This window comes from Hippopotamus amphibius, chromosome 8 (assembly GCF_030028045.1).
Source record: "Hippopotamus amphibius kiboko isolate mHipAmp2 chromosome 8, mHipAmp2.hap2, whole genome shotgun sequence".
Taxonomy (NCBI): Eukaryota; Metazoa; Chordata; class Mammalia; order Artiodactyla; family Hippopotamidae; genus Hippopotamus; species Hippopotamus amphibius.
Window position 1 is genome coordinate 114,132,266 of NC_080193.1, and position 19,130 is coordinate 114,151,395.

The following is a 19,130-nucleotide window of genomic DNA, read 5'->3' on the forward strand; positions in this document are numbered from 1 at the left end:
AAGGAACAGACTTTCCCTGAAAAACTGATCAAAACTCAAACCTATTAACACATTAAAAATCGTAGAATGTTCTTGATATTGCAATAACATTTGTTTAACTGTGTTAAGGCTTATCTAATTTTATTGACACAGTATCTAAAATTTTTTTGAACAAATTTTCATGATTTATCTAAATATGTTGGTAGATTATTTAATAGCATGGTTAATCTTAATTTGGGGGAAAAACCTTCAGGACTAATTTTCTTTTTTTACAAATTTATTTATTTATTTACTTATTAGCTGCATTGGGTCTTCATTGCTGCACACGGCCTTTCTCTAGTTGTGGCGCTACTCTTCATTGTGGTGTGCAGGCTTCTCTTGTTGTGGAACACAGGCTCTAGGCGCTTGGGCTTCAGTAGTTGCAGCATGTGGGCTCAGTAGTTGTGGCTCATGGGCTTAGTTGCCCCTCGGCATGTGGAATCTTCCTGGACCAGGGCTAGAACCTGTGTCCCCTGCATTGGCAGGCAGATTCTTAACCACTGCGCCACTAGGGAAGTCCAGGACTAATTTTCGATATTTATTCTAACAGCCTAAAGTATTGTTCTCAGATCCATTAAAAACTCCACAAATATAAAGATCCTACTATTATATTCTTATCTCTTTTTTGCCAAGAGGTGTGCAGATGAAAATCTAAACCTACGAACTGCCTAGCTGTTGTGTTATGTTAGAGGATGTAGGTTTCTCATTTTGTTTTGCTTAACTTGTATTTGAACAATATCTTTTGCTTGAAAATTTAGTCAGGGAGCTCCATAAATTGTAAAAGGTGAACTGTTAACACTGGTGACCTGTTAAATTTCTGTATTGTCACAATTTTATATTCTTACTTTTGTTTTAGGGGCTTCCTGGTCCTCCAGGGCCTCCTGGGGAAGGCGGAAAGCCAGGTGATCAGGTACATTTTTAAATATAAGAATAGCAATACTAAAAATTGCTGACTTATAATATCACTTACTGTATATCAGGCTCTCTTCTGCTTTGCTTTAAATTTATTGTCTCTTTTAATTCTCAAAACAACTCATGTACTAGGTACTGTTATTATGCCCATTTTACAGATGAGGAAAATGAGGCACACAGATGTTAAGTAATTTTCCGAAAGTTACATAGCTGATATGATTTGAACCCAGGTCATGTGTTTATAGGACTGTGTTCTTAATCACACAGGCCTATAAATAGGTCTTATTGTAACTATAGAGTTTTACTGGAGGCTTCATAAACAGATATGAACAGAAAATTAATATTTTACTTCTATCATTTTACCAGCACATAGGTTTATGTAATTTATTTTTCTTTGAATGATTTAGTCATTCATTTGACTGTTCAACAAATATTTGCTGAGCACTCTGTGCTAAGCTCTACTAAGCTCTGTCCTTAATCAATTGAATACCATGGACATGGACCTTGCCCCTTATGTTTTATTTTAATAGGAGACAAAGAGTATAGAAAGACAGTTACAACAGTAACATGTTCTAAATGCTATGGTAGGGGGGGCTCTGTGTGTATGTAAACCTGGAGGATGCACCTAATTCAGACATTGGAGTTTATAAAAAGTTTCCTGAACAAAGTAGTATCTTTTATGAGATCTGAAAGATGAATGATGGTAAGCGGGGAGGAGGGAAGGTAAGAAAATACTCCAGAAAATGGGAACAGCAAGTGCAAAGGCTTGCTGATCCCATTTAGGCATTGAAAAAAGTTTGGTAAGTCAGAAGTATGGAACACAACTTGAGGAGGGTAAAGATGAGGCTGGAGGGTGACAAGGGCCTGACTCTGGAAACTCTTGAGTCTAATTTGTTCTTATTATTAGAGTAACAGGAAGCTAATGAAGGGCTTTTAAGTGGAGAGAAATACTATTAGATTTGGTGTTTTAGGAATATCATGCCTCAGTGAAGATAATACATTTCAAGGGACAAGACTGGAGGCGTACTTGATACAGTTATTATTTGTATCAAACAGAGAAGTTTTAAGTGACAAACTTTCCTTTATTTAAGAGCAAACTTTCAAGAACTATTTACTAAATTGAATTGAATTGGTTCTATTTAAAAGATCAGTACTTCATTGCTTTTAATTTCACTTTCCTCTATTAAAAATTTTTCACATTCCATAGGAAATTAAAAGCCTTTTGCTTCCATTTTATTGTCTCTAAAAATACTAATGCACTATCTTTGTGAGATAATATTTTGCGTGTACTCATTGCCAAAAATCAATCATTCAGGTATTTTCATACAATGTATATGATATCCCCTCATTTATAAAAGTGTATACAGTTTCTTTTATTCAATACTATGGGCTTAGTCGGACTTCTAATAGTATATCAGAAGAAATAGGGTATGTGGTCTGAAAAGATTTCTAATAAATTTAGATGAAAGTTTTTCATTTTAAAAAATGTCTTTTATAGGGGGTTCCTGGAGATCCTGGAGCAGTTGGCCCATTAGGACCTAGAGTAAGTATTTTCTTCTTCTTTATGATTAACTGTGTCTGCACTGGCTTCAGATTAAAAAACCATATTTTAACTTAAACTGGTCTTTATTTTAATCATTACAATTATTTTACTTGATGAAAATCAGTCTTATAAGAAATATTTTGTGCTGTGAAGCTAGCATATGCTTACTTCAAGTTCATTTCTTATCACTAAATTAGAAAACTGAGACTTAATAGTTGTTCATTTCTAAATTTTTCCCCAGTAGAAGTCATTTTTCAGATTTCCAGAAACATTTTAAATCTATTTTGAAATCAGGCACTGAGACTGTTTGACATTGCTATGTTGTGTAGGGAGAACGAGGAAATCCAGGGGAAAGAGGAGAACCAGGAATAACCGGACTTCCTGGTGAGAAGGGAATGGCCGGAGGACACGGTCCTGATGGTCCAAAAGTAAGTATGGTAGTGAGCTCGGTATTTTAAAATATTCTAAAATTACTTCTCAATAAACACGCGATGGTACTAGAATATTTGATTATACAATTTCTTCTTTAACAAATATTTAATGAGCACTTACTTGCCTTTTCTTTGACATTAGAGAGTCAGCTAAAAAGGAGTCTTTTCCTTGATGGGATTTGTGATCTACGATACAAAGTAGTGATATATTCTCATATACAAACCCATTTCTAATATTTATTTATATAAATTTTATTAAGGACTTCTACTTATAAGCAGAGGCAAGAAATAGAAAATTGCATGGTTTATTTTTAATTTAGCATATTCATACGCTCTGTTTTCCTTGTCTCAGTTTCTACAGTTCTGCTTACTAAATATATGAAAGTATGTCATTTTGAAATCGGAAAGTATAATACATTGTAAGGCAAAAATCAGTACCATTTCCTTTTGGGTACCGTTTTAAAATTGATATAAGAAAATGTGGCCAACTTCAGTGCAAACAACTGAGGTAGAATTTTTCATGATCATACATTAGATCCCTTATCATCTTCAAGGACCAGAGTGATTGTGTAAGATCTGCTTCAATTTATTTACTCAAAGAGCCTGAAAACCAGCTTCATATCCTGGGTTCTTTAGAGAGAGAATACAATTCTCTCTAAATGTAATGTCCTCTTCTTTTTTTTTTTAATTTTTATTAGAATCCTTATGATGTTGCCAAAAAAAAAAAAGAAAAGAAAAAGGCAACTCTATCATTTTTATTCGAATTTGTACCCAATTTCCCCAAAGAGAAAAGTGGAAAACAAACCAACAATCAAAACAGCAAGGTCTAATTTTTTTAAGTGAACTCAGAGACAATTTCCCCAAATGAAAAATATAAGCACTAGGTTGCACTGTATGAAATTGCCAAGATTCTACCATTTTTGACCTGTCAAAACAGGAATTCTATGTGGTCCAACCTTACTATGCAGGTGAGCTTACTTATTGTTGGTTCATTTTAGGGCAGTCCAGGACCAACAGGGACCCCTGGAGATACAGGCCCACCAGGTCTTCAAGGTATGCCGGGAGAAAGAGGAATTGCAGGAACTCCTGGCCCCAAGGGTGACAGAGTAAGTTTGGTTTTTGTAGTTCATCCTTTTAGGCTTTCTACTGATGATGATTTCCTGGGCAGACTTTTACTTCTACCATCATCCATTCTTTCAGTATATGTATACTTTGAAAATGCGCAGTCCCTTGTTCTAGGCTCAAGGGGATATATCTATGAACATTAGAGATAAGTCCCTGCTTTCATGAAGTTTCCATGCAAGTGTAGGAAAAAGACAGTTAAATGAATAAATGGTGTTTTGTGTGTTTTCCCAGGGTGGCGTAGGAGAGAAAGGTGCTGAAGGCACAGCTGGAAATGATGGAGCAAGAGTAAGTGAAATCATTCCTTTCAGCAGCTGGGCTAGGAATCAACATCATCATTATTGTATGAATTTGCCTGAACTTTCCAAAATAAGGTTCTTGTTTCCATGGTGGTCAGAATTTGGAGAATGATGAAATCTGAGCTTTGACATTGATCAACCATGCCTATTCATCTTGCTTACCTTGAATTAGAACAAGCCAAAAAATAAAGTCACTATTGAGAGAATGAAATAAGACAGTTTTTATCGTGCATGTGAAATTGCTGCTTTAAGTGGTAGAGCCCTCTTTATCTTTATCATCTTTTTTTTCATATGCAATGTTTATTTTAATTAAAATGCTGATCTAATGAGTCATCTTAGACCTCATTCTAGTGCAGGCAAGTAGAGTTTTACAGAGTAGCCAAAGGTGTCATAAATGTTTTTCAATATACTAGATGTTGGGGTGAGAAAATTATTGCATGATGAATCATCATTAATGCTTTCATTAATAAAGAGGCTGAATAAGTGAAATGTAAACAAGGACTGTTTAATGTCCTTCCAGAAATTGACATTTAGCAAGCTTTATGTCCTCAGAAATAGAACATTTGCAATTCTAAGGATAATCAGACAATTCGACTGAAAATGTATTTTCAAACATAAATGATTCTCTCAGGTAAGAGCAGGTAGTTACAGTCACTCAGTCAACATTTCCTGGAAATAGTTTCCAATATTTGATAAATAGTTCCTGGTCCAGTATGACATGGCTTGCTGTTAGTTGTCATGCTGTGCCCTGACAATAGCAGTTGTACTATTAAAAAAAGAGATGATACTGAGCCACTGTTAATATTTTGATTCTTCCCATTGAGCCACTGTTAATACATTGATTATATAAACTTTTGATTAAAAAACAAATTATAGAAAAGTTTTAGCCTTAGTAATAATTATCCCTTTTTTCTTTTTCTGAAAAAGTTAATTAAGGGTGAAACATTTAGTTTAGCAAATTATGAACTCAAAATATCTAGTGTCTTTTAATTAAATCTAATATTTGATTTAATAGTTCAAAAAACAGTCTATGTAAATCTGGTTTATTGTTTGTATTTTACATCATGGTTGGTCTGGAGTGCACAGTAAGTATTGAACTGCTGTTTGGAGCAGAGATGATTGACAGTTTATTATGAGGAGAAAGTTGAAATACATATCTGTTGTCCCTTTGAACTACTCTGAAAATGCAGTGCAATAGGATCAAGATTTAAGCAATGAATGCTTCATATTCAGTGAGGGAAATATGTTGTTTTAGGGAAGAAGCAGAGCATTTGCTGTAATCTCATGGTAAAAAAAAAAATGAATCTTTTTTTCTGTGTGAAAAAAATGTGAATTTAATGATGTCACTTTTATATTTAATCAGATGCTTTAAGGAAGTATATTAGGTAAATGATTGGCAAAACATTGTTTCATCACAGATCTAGAGAATTTAAGATCACAGTTTTCTCATGTTCTTGCCACAAATATAAAATTAAAAAGTCATTTTGTTCCTTAAGTTTCTTCAGTAATGCATACAGAAATTAAACTGACAAAAGAATATCTGGGCAATACACAAAAATCAGAGAGAAAACCTGTTTTAGGAAGGATTCTAGTAGAGCGCAGCAGTTTAAACATTGTGACCTCCTGTCAAGAAAACCCCATGTGGTAGTGATAGTGCCCCTACACTCTGAGCCAAAGAACGCTGTCAGCTTCAGTACAGGGGTAGTGCCACTCCTTTTCATCTCAGGGGATTGCGGAAAATTGAGTGCTTTAGTAGAATTTCAATTTTAAACAAAATAAAGGAGTGCTATTTTGCTAGTATAATTTAAGAATATAGTATTCTATACAAAAGAAGAAAATCTTCAATCTATTGTCAAATTTCAAATAGGTATTAGCAAAATTAGATAGGCTAAGAAACAGAAACATTGTTGAAGAGTAACACTAATTTCATACTAATGTTTGAAGACAGTGTTATATATGGATGAGTTGAGTTGGATAAAAGAGATTAAAACGTTTGGTGGAAAAATCCACTGGAAATTGTTTTTGACTATTGTATATTGAGAATATACAGATTATATCATCTATTAGAGATAATGTTTTACAAAAGCAGTCAGCTATAACAAAATAGTCCCTTCTTTGTTAGTTTGTTTGTTTAAACATGGAGATTTCTGTGCCTTCTTTTCCTCAATATGCCTATGTTATGTTAATTACAGGGTCTTCCGGGTCCCTTGGGTCCTCCCGGTCCTGCAGGTCCTGCTGGAGAAAAGGTAATGCCACAGGTTGTTATTTTGTGGACTTAATCTTGAGATTTGAATGCTGGGTCTTATTCATAATGTTTTCTCTTTCATAAAATATGACAATTGGACTAGATCATGTCAGAGTTCTCCTCCCTTCTACTCTACGCATAGGGCCTAATATCCTACAGTTGTACTGTGTTTTGCCACTGCTTTGGAGAATAACCATCTAAAATCTGCTTTTTAGGGAGAACCTGGCCCTCGAGGTTTAGTTGGCCCACCTGGCTCCCGTGGCAATCCTGTAAGTGACAGTATTTTGATGTTCTTTAGTATGAGACTAAGCAGTAAAACAATTCATTATTTTGTCTTGATATTTATGTAAAACCATGCCTGTTGGATTAGGTTACTTTTAACTTCCTGGTTTTCACCTTTTACTTTTCTCATTAAACTTAAAAAAAAATCATTACATTATTTCTATATAGTCTATTAAATCTAGGTAAGCAGCTCATTTACTATATAATTAGAAGCTTCTTTGAGACTTTGGGCCTTGGAAAAATTTTTTTATGAACCTTATTGCTACATCACCCTTAAAAGTCTTCCTCAAGCAATATGTCTACTTTCTCTTGTCTACTTTCTTGAAATGTACATTTCAGGACACTACAGATTTATATAATTGTATTTTAAAATACTGCTCCTGTTTAGAATAATGTGTGAAAGCTACAGTAATGCTTGCCTTCTTCTAGGGTTCTCGTGGTGAAAATGGCCCAACTGGAGCTGTTGGTTTTGCTGGACCCCAGGTATGATTTTCAAATATCCCTAATTCACAAGTGAGCATTCCTCTTGTTACAGCAATGAATTTAATTAATTATCATTGTCGTATGTTTTAAAGGTATATTCAAGATTCCGGAAAACAAAGTTTTCTAGGCAATATTCTCATTTTCAATACATTTTTTCATGGACTGGCACAAAAATGGATGAATTTGCATTATTTTGAATTATATACTTATTTGTTACAATAAAAATGTGGTGGCATAACATTTTTTCAGACTGTCTTCAAAGATCTCATACGGGCGTTTTTTTCTTCAATGCTTTTATACTGATTACAAAGCACCATTTTACAATATATAAATAAATGATATGTTAATAATAATTATCATGAAGTAATTTGTCTATAAGTGTTATAATCAATTGCTTATTTATTCAATTGATGTAGGGCCCTGATGGGCAGCCTGGAGTAAAAGGTGAACCTGGAGAGCCAGGACAGAAGGGAGATGCCGGCTCTCCTGGACCACAAGGTCTAGCAGGATCCCCAGGCCCCCATGTGAGTTTAAAATAAAAAAAGACACAACTTGAGTCCAGTGCCCACTGTGAAGACCTTGTGTTTAGACCATCGTTCTTTACTACAACAGTCTTTTGTTTGTTTCTTTCTATTTAGGGTCCTAATGGTGTTCCTGGACTAAAAGGTGGTCGAGGAACTCAGGGTCCACCTGTAAGTTGGTTTGAAGCTCTGGGAATTACACACAGCTAGTCACAGATATCTATTACTTTATAGCCATTTTAAAGTTCATTTGAAGCTGTAACAACAAACTTTTACTTGTATAACTATACTGTCGTGGAAAGAATGTTTAATTTTGATGGAGGTATGGGTTAAATTTAGTTTTATGATCTTGGAGGCCCAGCTGCCTCATATGTAACATAAATAATATATTACCTATGGAAGAAGGAATGAACAATGTCAAAGCACTTTATATAATTTTGTTATATAAAATATTAGTGTGATTCTAGCCCTTGCCTTGAATATACTTGTATATATTCAAGATAAATGGAAAGTGGAAAGAGAAAAATAGCATCCTTCCTACCAGTTAATCCAGATCCATTCCCAAAAACATAGGACACCAGAAAAAAAATATATTGGTCACAACAAGGAAGGGAATATAAAGGCCTAAGTATCCCTGTAAAATAAATAAGCCCTAGAAAGTATATATAACTAATTTTTATCTTAAAATTGCTTGTATGATTTTATATTTCTAGGGTGCTACAGGATTTCCTGGTTCTGCCGGCAGAGTTGGACCTCCAGGTCCTGTTGTAAGTCAATTCAGTAATTGAAATCATTGGTAGTGGAGTAATAACACACACACATAAAAACACACACAAACACACACATAGGTACATATTATAATGATATGCACACATATATTTGACTTATTATTTGTTCTTTTGTTTAATCCCTTAATGATTTGTTATCCCATGTTGACAGCTGTTGTCCCAATAATTCATACTGGTATGTTGTCAAGCAAATCTATCTTTAATCATCCAATGTTTCTTGGACGAGTTTATTTGTAAATCCTTTTAAGCCCCAATGTTTGACTATTACTTCATTTGGGTACTAAATACTAACAGTATTGTGTGCTAATAATCATTTCTTTCAAGTTGGGAAGAATATCTGAAATTATCTTTAATAAAAGTTATTCTTTCATTATAAGATCAGGTCAGACAGAATAAAATATCAATATTATATATTCATTGTCTTATGGAGCAGAGTCTTACAGAGTTTGAAAATTCAAGTTAATTTCAACACACTTTTTTTTTTTGCAATTCCAAATCACTTTACTTCTATTTTTTATTTTTTAATTGAAGTATAGTTGATTTACAATATTGTCAGCACACTTTTAATAATGACTAAAAGGTAATTGTTTGCAAATGATTTAGATTTTCCTCTGGGAAATGAATCTGCAGTCGTGTATTTTATCTTTGTTTAAATCCGCTGACTGATATTCTAACAGGAAAAGGACCTGTGAGGCTTGGGAATCTGCCTCTGAGGCAGAGACCATCACATTACGTCTTCTAACATGGCTTCCACTTTGCCCTCCTGCGTCTCTTTCTATCTTGTATTAGGGAGCTCCAGGACCTGCGGGGCCCTTAGGGGAACCTGGGAAGGAGGGACCTCCAGGTCTTCGTGGGGACCCTGGCTCTCATGGACGAGTAGGAGATCGAGGACCAGCTGGCCCCCCTGGTGGCCCAGGAGACAAAGGGGACCCAGGAGAAGATGGGCAACCTGTAAGTTTGGAATCTTTGTTCTAGATCACCTCTAACTGAGATATTTACTAATAGAAACTGATAAGAATTACTGCCACAAAGAACTGTTTATATATTATCCTGAGCACTTTCATAATCCTTTAGATGCATTAAGCCCTATAGGTTTTTAATTTACAATTCTCTGCTCTAGGAAAAAGTATATACACAAATATAAAAATGTAATAGTAATGGATATGGTGATCAAAATCTAAACAAGAAAACATTCTTTTGTTAAATATCTGTACTGAATGAAGAACATTTTTAAAGCAAACTATTATTTAATATCCAAATGCCTCAACACTAATGTGTTTAGATAGAGCTCTATTTCTTTTCTTTGTTTTAAAATTTTTCTTGTCATTTTGAAAAGATGAAAAATATTTGCGTGACTAGTTACCTTTCTTGTTCTACCAATGTTCACATTAATCTTGAAGTTCCTTTCCAACTAATGAACCATTCTCACCTTTAAATATTGTTTAAGGTGAGGCTCAGTGTGGATTACACATTTTGACTATTCATACATAGTATGGTTTTATGGAACAGAGAACTTTTTCTCGTACCGAAAAACCTGTAAAGCTGTGATCGACTATAAAGTGATTGCATGTAGTTTTTCCTGGAGAATTTCTCATTATAGTCTGTCCTCAAAATTAGGGTCCAGATGGTCCCCCTGGTCCAGCTGGAACTACTGGGCAAAGAGGAATCGTTGGCATGCCAGGGCAGCGTGGAGAAAGAGGAATGCCTGGCCTTCCAGGCCCAGCAGTGAGTAGCTGCACTGGTCAATATTTCATCTGAATATGTGCAACAAAACTTGTGAAGGGAAATTTTCTTAATAGATATAAAGTCTTTTTTTAGACACAAATTCTGAGTATCTTAAAAACCTTTTGAGTTTAAATGTCAAATTCTTTACTTAAGTATCTTAGAAAGTCTTTGAAAAATATATTTCTTTAATCTTGGGACTAGAGAAATATACAAATAAGGATATGGATTTTTGGTGGCTCTAAATCTTTCATCAAAGATTAAAAATATCCATGGAGCTAGAGAAGGGGGATAATCTCCTGGTAAGCAGGTAGCCTCTTTTTAAATAAATACGCTGAACAGAAACATCCATACTTCACAGCTCAGAGAGTAAGTTTTTCATAAACCATCAAAGGGAAGAAGTAGTTGAGTTAAAGTAATATTGGAGGTGAAAATGGGGTGAAGTATAAAGAAGGATTCCGAAAGTAATCTCCTGTTCCCTGGAGGGTGCTAAGAATTTCATATTCCCTGGAGTATGGATAAAAGTTTAACTCACTGTTAGCTTTGAAGAGACTAAATTTTACTGCTGAAAGTTTACATGCTTGAGAAAAAAAAATGATGTTTTTATATGGAATGTAGACAGAGAGATTTACTGCTGGGACCTTGGAACTGGGGACATGTGGGTTGAGATGTGAAACCAGCAAACCAGGAGTTAAGGGCTGTCTTATTGTTATTAGGAGTGAGCCAAAGAACATGGAAGTAAAATCTCCCAATAGTGAGACCAAAGTTCCGGGACATAGAAATAAAGTGAGCAGACAAAGCAGAAACGAATAAGGATGAGCAAGTCCTACTAGGGACACAGATTCAAGAAGGGCATTCAGAACTGACAATGATATCAGATGAGAACCCAAAATGAACCTGAGTTGGTACAAAGGATACTTTTTAGTCCCTTTGATATGTCAGGATGAGTGTAATAAGAAGTGGGCATGCCTCTGGGAAGGCACTACAGTGACAAGAGTGTTGTGGGATAATGGACAATTACTACTGTAGAAGGAGGGACTGGGGTGCCATTTGAATAATGCAGCCTGTATGTGACCTGGGCTCCTTAAACTTCTTCAGAAGTGACTGACATATTTATACTTTTATTTCAGGGCACACCAGGAAAAGTAGGACCAACTGGTGCACCAGGAGATAAAGGCCCACCTGGACCTGTGGGACCCCCAGGCTCAAATGGCCCTGTGGGGGAACCAGGACCCGAAGTGAGTACTGCAGTGAAAGTCCCTCTCCCCTCCTTATCTGGGTGTCATGGGGACACTTTTTAATTTAGAAGTCAATTTAGAAATTTAGAAATTGTACATTTGACCTGAAGGAAGTTTCCTAGTGATGTTTTTTGATGTGTTCTTCTTCCCTAGATAGTTGACTAAATGATGACATAAGAAAAATGTAATAAGATTGGTGTCTTGGACTGACCTTCATCTAGTCTGGAGCCAAGTATTTTAGTTGATTTAGGTTATTGCCAAATTATTTTGAAGGTGAAAGGACACAACAGTTTATCTTTTCTCTTGTTATTATTTCATTCTGTAATGGCATATTTGTCAAAATTGCCAAGTTTTATGGTGATAGGATTAAAATAATTGTTACAGCTTGTGAAGAGGGCAAAGTAAGTAGAGATCCTTTTACTTAAATATCCTTATAAAGTAACATTATGGATATCATGTTCCCTTAGGCTCTTTTGAGAGGAAATCAGCTTTTGAAAGGTAATTTGAGAAGTTATCGGTTGGAATTTCCTGTAAATGCTTTAATGAGTAAATCACCAAACATTGTCATATTTTCTTGAAAGAAACAATCAATGCCCTTCAGAGCAATTTTTGTTTTTTAGTTCTGAAAAACATCAAAATAAAATAAGAAAGGAAGACTATGTATTTTTTAAAGTAATTTAATGTTTAAATACAGATACTTTATTTTAAAACTTTAAGGATATTGTTTGGGTAAGTAAAAGTGAGGAAAACCATTCACTGATAATGTAAACAACACATAAAATGCCAGTAATGTATTTATTTTTAAGAATTTGAGTATTTTTTCTTTTTTAAAAATAAAAAATAGAAGTGAAGAATTTAGATTAAGTGCAGGAGGCACACCAGGAGAAATGTCTGGGGGCTTCTCTGGTGGTGGAACTCTTCCATCTGTTGACACTTCTCGGCCCACCATTGAAGAGGTTGATTAAGCCAACCTGAGTATAGATTTAGTATTGTTTCACACCAAACACTGAAGAGGCCAAATTTGTAGCAAATTCCAGGACTGTTTTAACATTGAGCTGCTATGGTAAATAACTGGGTCTTCTTAATACTTAAATATGTACGTGGGGAAAGGGAATAATATTGCACTTTGTAACTACTGTATTGTAAGTGGAAAATAGTGTCTTAAATAAAACTGTATTTAAAATTGGCACCAAAAATGTAAGAATGTGTTAATAATTTTACAAGCAAATCAAAGTAATAGAAAGATGGCAGAAGACTTTCTTCTACAGAAATTTCCATAAATGCTAATTTATAATATGGGAGAGAAGTGGAAAATATGCTGTAATTTTTCTGGCAATTGGAGAGTGACTTTTTTATTACTCAGTTAATTCGTTTTTCAAATATGATTCTTTATAGGGTCCAGCTGGTAATGATGGTACTCCAGGACGGGATGGTGCTGTTGGAGAACGTGTAAGGGCAATTTCACTGATTAAAAAATCTGGAGTAATGGAAATTTGAAATCTTTGTAATACTAAAGATTAAAAAGCAACTCTTTCTTCTCATAGCTCTAGTTCAGCCCTGAAATTTCTGATTGTAGCAGTTCTTTTTGTAATGTCATAATTTGAATATATCTTGTGAAATGAAATGAGGTTTGAATACACAGCCAAGTGAGATGGCAGTTTTTAATTAACAACAGGAAAACAAATTGCTTTCATATTTGGTGTACCATGAAGGCTTTGGAGGAGGATACATATGAAGTAGTCTAAATTTCAAACTCATTCAGAAAAGTATGGAAGCACAAATAGAGCTGTTTGTAACATCTAAATTTCTCTACTCACCTCCTAAAGTGAATGCCCCATGAGGAAATAAACCATATCTTTCTAAATATTGTATATTTCATGGTGTGTTTTTAAATTAGGCATGTGCTGAACTAACAATATCACCAACTTTATCTGAAGCTCTAATCCTTTTGGGCAATCACACAGTTGTCTCAGACTATGTAGTAGTAAATGGAAGGCAAAAACAACCCTCTCTAATGTGTATTATGATGCAGTAGCTCTTTCCACTCCAGGAACTCATCAAGGAGCAGAATGGGCTTTGAAACCAGAGAGACCTGGATTGGAATCTTGATTCTTTTAAGTAACTAGCTATGTGATCTTGAACAAATTTTCTGAACCTCAGTTTTCAAATACTTTAAATATGATTAGTACCTATACCATTGGGCATTTGTGTTTTAAATGACGTGTTTAAAGTATCTAGTAGGCACTCAAAGAGAGGGGAAGAAAGAGTTTTGAGGAATCTTGGGGTAAGGCCGCTCCCCTCCATCTATCATAAAGCCAGGGAATGCAAAGTCTCTTGGCATCAGGGTTTTTTCCCTCAGTTGGTAATATGTTGTACAGTATGGTAGTCTTCAAAGATTTTGCTGATATACCGATAAATTTTGAAAATCTATGAACTCCTATGCATATTTTAAGTTGCCATCACATTTTATTTTAATCACAAGTTTTAATATTTGCAAAGGAGGTAATTCTTTCTAAATGTATATGTGCTTTCAATATATTTTTTTCAAAATCTTGGAGTTGCCAATTCAGCTTATTCAATGTATTATGTATCCATTCTCTAACCTAATTGCCAAACTAGTCAGTCAAATAAGACTTAACTTCTGTCAGAAAAAAAGGTCTGACTCCATTTTTCAAGTCAAATAGTGATATTAATACACTTTCACATAATAATAATCTCACCTCTGACTTACAGAGACAAGTAAGATGGGGTCATCTGGGTAAAATAAGAAGCAGCCTCTTTCTTTTCGAATACCTCTTTGCTTTATTCTCAAGTGGACTGTGCATTCTGGAAAATTCCCTTAGTTTGATGCCCAGTGGTGTTTACTCTTCAAAGCATTGCACCATAATAAGATTGCAGATGGTATGAGATCTGCTTTTATTTCATAAAATGGGAGAATGGTGATTATTAAGGAGGAAGTAGGGAAGTTTTCTGAAAGAACACGTATGAAGTTGAAAATCTGGAAAGTGGTTTCCTTAGAATTTTCCCTGTTTTCACACTCTTTGGAAAGTTTTTGTTTATACCAAGTGCACGGATACCCCAGTTGGAAGGCTTATTGGTCTAAGAAACATGCTGAATTCTGGAGGTGACCACTCCTATACTCCAGCAATCTTGACTATGGGAATAATAGGGTGAGAGTGAGGGGAGGGATGAAATTAGGGGAAAATACTTATGCTTTTCAATTTGACTTATTAAGAAGTAAATGTAGGTAAAATATTTAAGTAAAATATTAGTAAAATAATAAATAAAATACATTTTAAAAAGGTATGTTTTTCCTTCTCATGAATGGCATGAACATCGAGAATACTGTTGTTTTACAATAAATATTAAAAGGATAATATCATGGTTTTCTTGTCAGGGGGATCGTGGAGACCCTGGGCCTGCAGGTCTGCCAGGCTCTCAGGGTGCCCCTGGAACTCCCGGCCCTGTTGGTGCTCCGGGAGATGCGGGACAAAGAGGAGACCCGGTAAGGGGAGTTGGTTTCACACTGACAGGTATAAACATCAGCGTACTGTATTATGAGCTTCATATATGCATGCATACGGTGACGTGTGCTTGGTTAAGGACTCTAAACAAAGAATGATAAACAGTCAATTATGAATTAAATTTTTTAGTTTTAAATTCTGATTTCTATTAGGTATTCAAAAATCCTGATGCTCTGATTTTCATCATTTAAAAATGTTGTTGTTTATAGGAAATGTAGTAAGTACATATCATGTTAAATTTAAGCAAGTAATGTCTTATGTAAACAACTACTGTGATCTTCATTCAGTGAAGTCCATTAATAAAATTGACTATAGAATTGTCATTGTGGATTTATAGTGAGCACATTCTTATACCTAGGGACATTAGCCTGGTTTTAATTAATTAGCCATGAATATGCACTTAGATACACATACACATATATAAGTATTCAACTACAAACATATATTCTTGAATCCTATATCTATATGATATATCCATATTTTTTGTATTAATATCTGTGAAAATTTCTTCTAGGGTTCTCGGGGTCCTATTGGACCACCTGGTCGAGCTGGGAAACGTGGCTTACTTGTAAGTTCTCTGTTTTGTTTTTTTTTTAATATGTCTTCTTACATAAAATATACTCCCAAAGAAGAATTACAATTTAAGACTCATAAGTAAAAATTACTGGGACTTCCCTGGTGGCACAGTGGTTAGGAATCCAGGGACGTGGGTTCAATCCCTGGCCCAGAAAGATCCCACATGCTCCAGAGCAACTAAGCCCCTGAGCCACAACTATTGAGCCTGTGCTCTAGAGCCCATGAGCCACAACTGTTGAGCCCATGAGCCACAGCTACTGAAGCCTGCGTGCCTAGAGCCCGTGCTCTGCAACTAGAGAAGCCACCGCAATGAGGAGCCGGTGCACCGCAACAAAGAGTAACCCCTGCTCACCACAACTGTAGAAAACCTGCATGCAGCAACTAAGACCCAACACAGCCAATAAATAAATAAATAAGTAAATAAATTTATTAAAAAAATAAGTAAAAATTACCAAATTCTTTGAGCTTTGAACAAAATATTAATTTGAAATAATACCCAGGAGTTTATATTTGTTTGTACAATGTTAATATAGTTCTTCTGAGTTTAACTACAAATTATTTAAATAATCAATTAAGACTTTTAGAGTCACAATTTTCTCCCCAAATAACAGGAGTAATAGTGCCATTCTCTGAGATTTTCTAAAAATTACATAGGAAAATGGGTTTGAAAGCTCTTTGTAAACTTGAAAAGTACTATTCAGATATATTTTATTTTCAACTGGACTGCCCTGCTCATGTTCTGATTTTTTTGCTGTTTCTAATTGCTTCCAGGTTAATGATTATTATATTGACGTCTTATGAGTGAATCATCTCTTATGGACAGTCTAATAGATCATGTTTCTTTCACACCCATTATATAAATCAATACCTATATTCATGAAGAACAATTATAGCCTTAAAATTATGGCCTCTTATTAAATCATCATTCTCAGCTTTGATTTGAACTAGACTAGAGAAGATTTCATAGTTACATCGCATGCCAAGTGAATGGCTTTCTAACCGATTACAATTTGTTTTCCATGATTAAATGAACTCTCGTTAATAATTTAAATAGGTGCTTTCTGGTTTAGTTTATTTTACTTAATGAAATTTGGGGGCATCCCTAAAATAAAATAACCTTTCTGACATTATAAAAAAAACATTCAAACTGATTTTAGTATTTAAATTTACATTGTTATATACAATATGTAAAAGTTACTGAGATCTAGTCTTGTTTTTATTATAGAAAAGATTCTTGTACTCTTTGGCAATTAGGATATCCAAATTAAAAATTAAGAACCAAACAAAATAAGAACAAAAACTAATAGGGGAAAAATTAACCTGAGAGGCAGTCTATTTGTTAATATCTTCCATTCTCCAAAGTCAGATTCATAGAATTTCAGTTCTCTTTTGGGAAAACTTTAAAGACAGCAGAAGCTTCCCCTAGAGTAGGTGACCCTATGCTACTTGTCAGTTTACTGTGAACCACTAGACCCTTGGAGCTGCTTTTATTACCCAAGACTTTTACAAACAAAGAAGTCTGTGACTGATAAGATTTTGATCAGATAATTTTCACTTCTTGGTGTAGCTTCTATCCCACAATTAGATTCTTAACTCCTGCTTTTTCTTTAGTTTCTCAGGATCAGGGTTGATGGATTTGGGTACCCATGTTGCAGCTATGCAGATAACAGAGAGTTTCTTTGTGTTTTCTTTAGAAGAGAGTGGCTTGATGATGATATTCCTCTTCCATTTGCTCAAACAAGTTTTTGCCAATTTTTTACTTTTCTACCAGTTTTATTGAGCTGTAACTGACATATAACACTATACTTGTTTAAGGTGTATAGCATAATGACTTGATGTAGGTGTATATTGTGAAATGATTACCACAGTAAGTTTAATTAACACCCATAATCCCACAGTTGCTTATTTTATTTTCTTGTGGTAAGAACTTTTAAGAGCTACTCCCTTTCAAATATGGCTAATTTCTTAATATAGTCCCAGCTGTCAACTCTAGTTAGTTTATCTGCATATGCAAATTTAATAAACATTTTATTCTTAGAAGTAACATAAATAAATAAGAACTCATGCTTTAATTTAAAAGAATCTATATATGGTGGCAATACTTTTACACAAAGATATCAGCTAAATATGTGAAGTATATAATCTTTGGAAAATGTATGAGATAGGTTAGATCAAACTTAATACCTCATTTTAGTCTGAATGTAGGATAAACATTAAAAAAATTAATCTTTAGGAAAGCATTATTATATGTCTTATGCTTTTAGCGATTGCCTTCATTCCTTGAGAAAAATAGACAAAAGTTCCTAGGTCTAATACTATTTAGATAAATATATTTAGATAAATATATTAGTTTACATAAAATATAGTACTCAAAATTGCAGCAAATACAATTGCAAAAAGTAAAATTGTAGAAAATTGTAGTCTCAACAGGCAATATCCATGCTATGACCCTATTTCTAGGGACCCCAAGGACCTCGTGGTGACAAAGGTGATCATGGAGACCGAGGTGACCGAGGTCAGAAGGGTCACAGAGGCTTTACTGGTCTTCAAGGTCTTCCTGGACCTCCTGTAAGTCATTCCTCTAAGTGTTACTTGCCGTCCATGTGAGAATACAAAGGTATTTTGACATGAACATTTATTTGTCTATAAAATGGATGCATTTTTTGTATCTTATTTTTTTCTGACATACAATAAACTGCATATATTTAAAGTGTACAATTTGATATTTTTTTCTTATTAGTAATGTATATATGGCAATTCCAGTCTCCCAATTCATCCCCCATCCCCCACCCCGCATTCCCCTCACTTAGTGTCCATATGTTTGTTGTCTACATCTGTGTCTCTATTTCTGTCTTGCAAACGGGTTGATCTGTACCATTTTTCTATATTCCGCATATATGCATTAATATATGATATTTGTTTTTCTCTTTCTGACTCACTTCACTCTGTATGACAGTCTCTAGTTCCATCCACGTCTCTACAAATGTCCCAATTTCATTCCTTTTTACGGCTAATATTCCATTGTATATATGTACCACATCTTCTTTATCCATTCATCTGTTGATGGACACTTAGGTTGTTTCCATGACCTGGCTATTGTAAATAGTGCTGCAATGAATATTGGGGTGCGTGTGTCTTTTTAAATTATGGTTTTTCTGGGTATGTGCCCAGTAGTGAGATTGCTCGGGTCATATGGTAGTTCTATTTTTAGTTTAAGAAACCTCCATACTGTTCTCCATAGTGACTATATCAATTTACATTCCCACCAACAGTGCAAGAGGGTTCCCTTTTCTCCACACCCTTTCTGGAGTTTATTGTTTGTAGATTTTCTGATGATGGCCATTCTAACCAGTGTGAGGTGATACCTCACTGTAGTTTTGATTTGCATTTCTCTAATAATTAGTGATGTTGAGCATCTTTTCATGT

At 34.7% G+C, this 19,130-nt stretch overlaps 1 protein-coding gene across 1 annotated transcript in view; it reads left to right on the top strand.

Annotated features, from left to right (window-relative positions):
* COL5A2 (collagen type V alpha 2 chain) overlaps positions 1–19,130 on the top strand; it is a 137,737-nt gene that overhangs the window by 108,232 nt on the left and 10,375 nt on the right. Inside the window, exons 31-48 of the mRNA XM_057743967.1 lie at positions 875–928; positions 2,429–2,473; positions 2,803–2,901; positions 3,903–4,010; positions 4,261–4,314; positions 6,518–6,571; positions 6,786–6,839; positions 7,282–7,335; positions 7,752–7,859; positions 7,974–8,027; positions 8,570–8,623; positions 9,434–9,595; positions 10,262–10,369; positions 11,497–11,604; positions 13,000–13,053; positions 15,002–15,109; positions 15,643–15,696; positions 18,165–18,272. Coding sequence (XP_057599950.1) covers positions 875–928; positions 2,429–2,473; positions 2,803–2,901; positions 3,903–4,010; positions 4,261–4,314; positions 6,518–6,571; positions 6,786–6,839; positions 7,282–7,335; positions 7,752–7,859; positions 7,974–8,027; positions 8,570–8,623; positions 9,434–9,595; positions 10,262–10,369; positions 11,497–11,604; positions 13,000–13,053; positions 15,002–15,109; positions 15,643–15,696; positions 18,165–18,272 — 1,440 coding nt within the window. The remainder of the gene's footprint in view (positions 1–874; positions 929–2,428; positions 2,474–2,802; positions 2,902–3,902; positions 4,011–4,260; positions 4,315–6,517; positions 6,572–6,785; positions 6,840–7,281; positions 7,336–7,751; positions 7,860–7,973; positions 8,028–8,569; positions 8,624–9,433; positions 9,596–10,261; positions 10,370–11,496; positions 11,605–12,999; positions 13,054–15,001; positions 15,110–15,642; positions 15,697–18,164; positions 18,273–19,130) is intronic.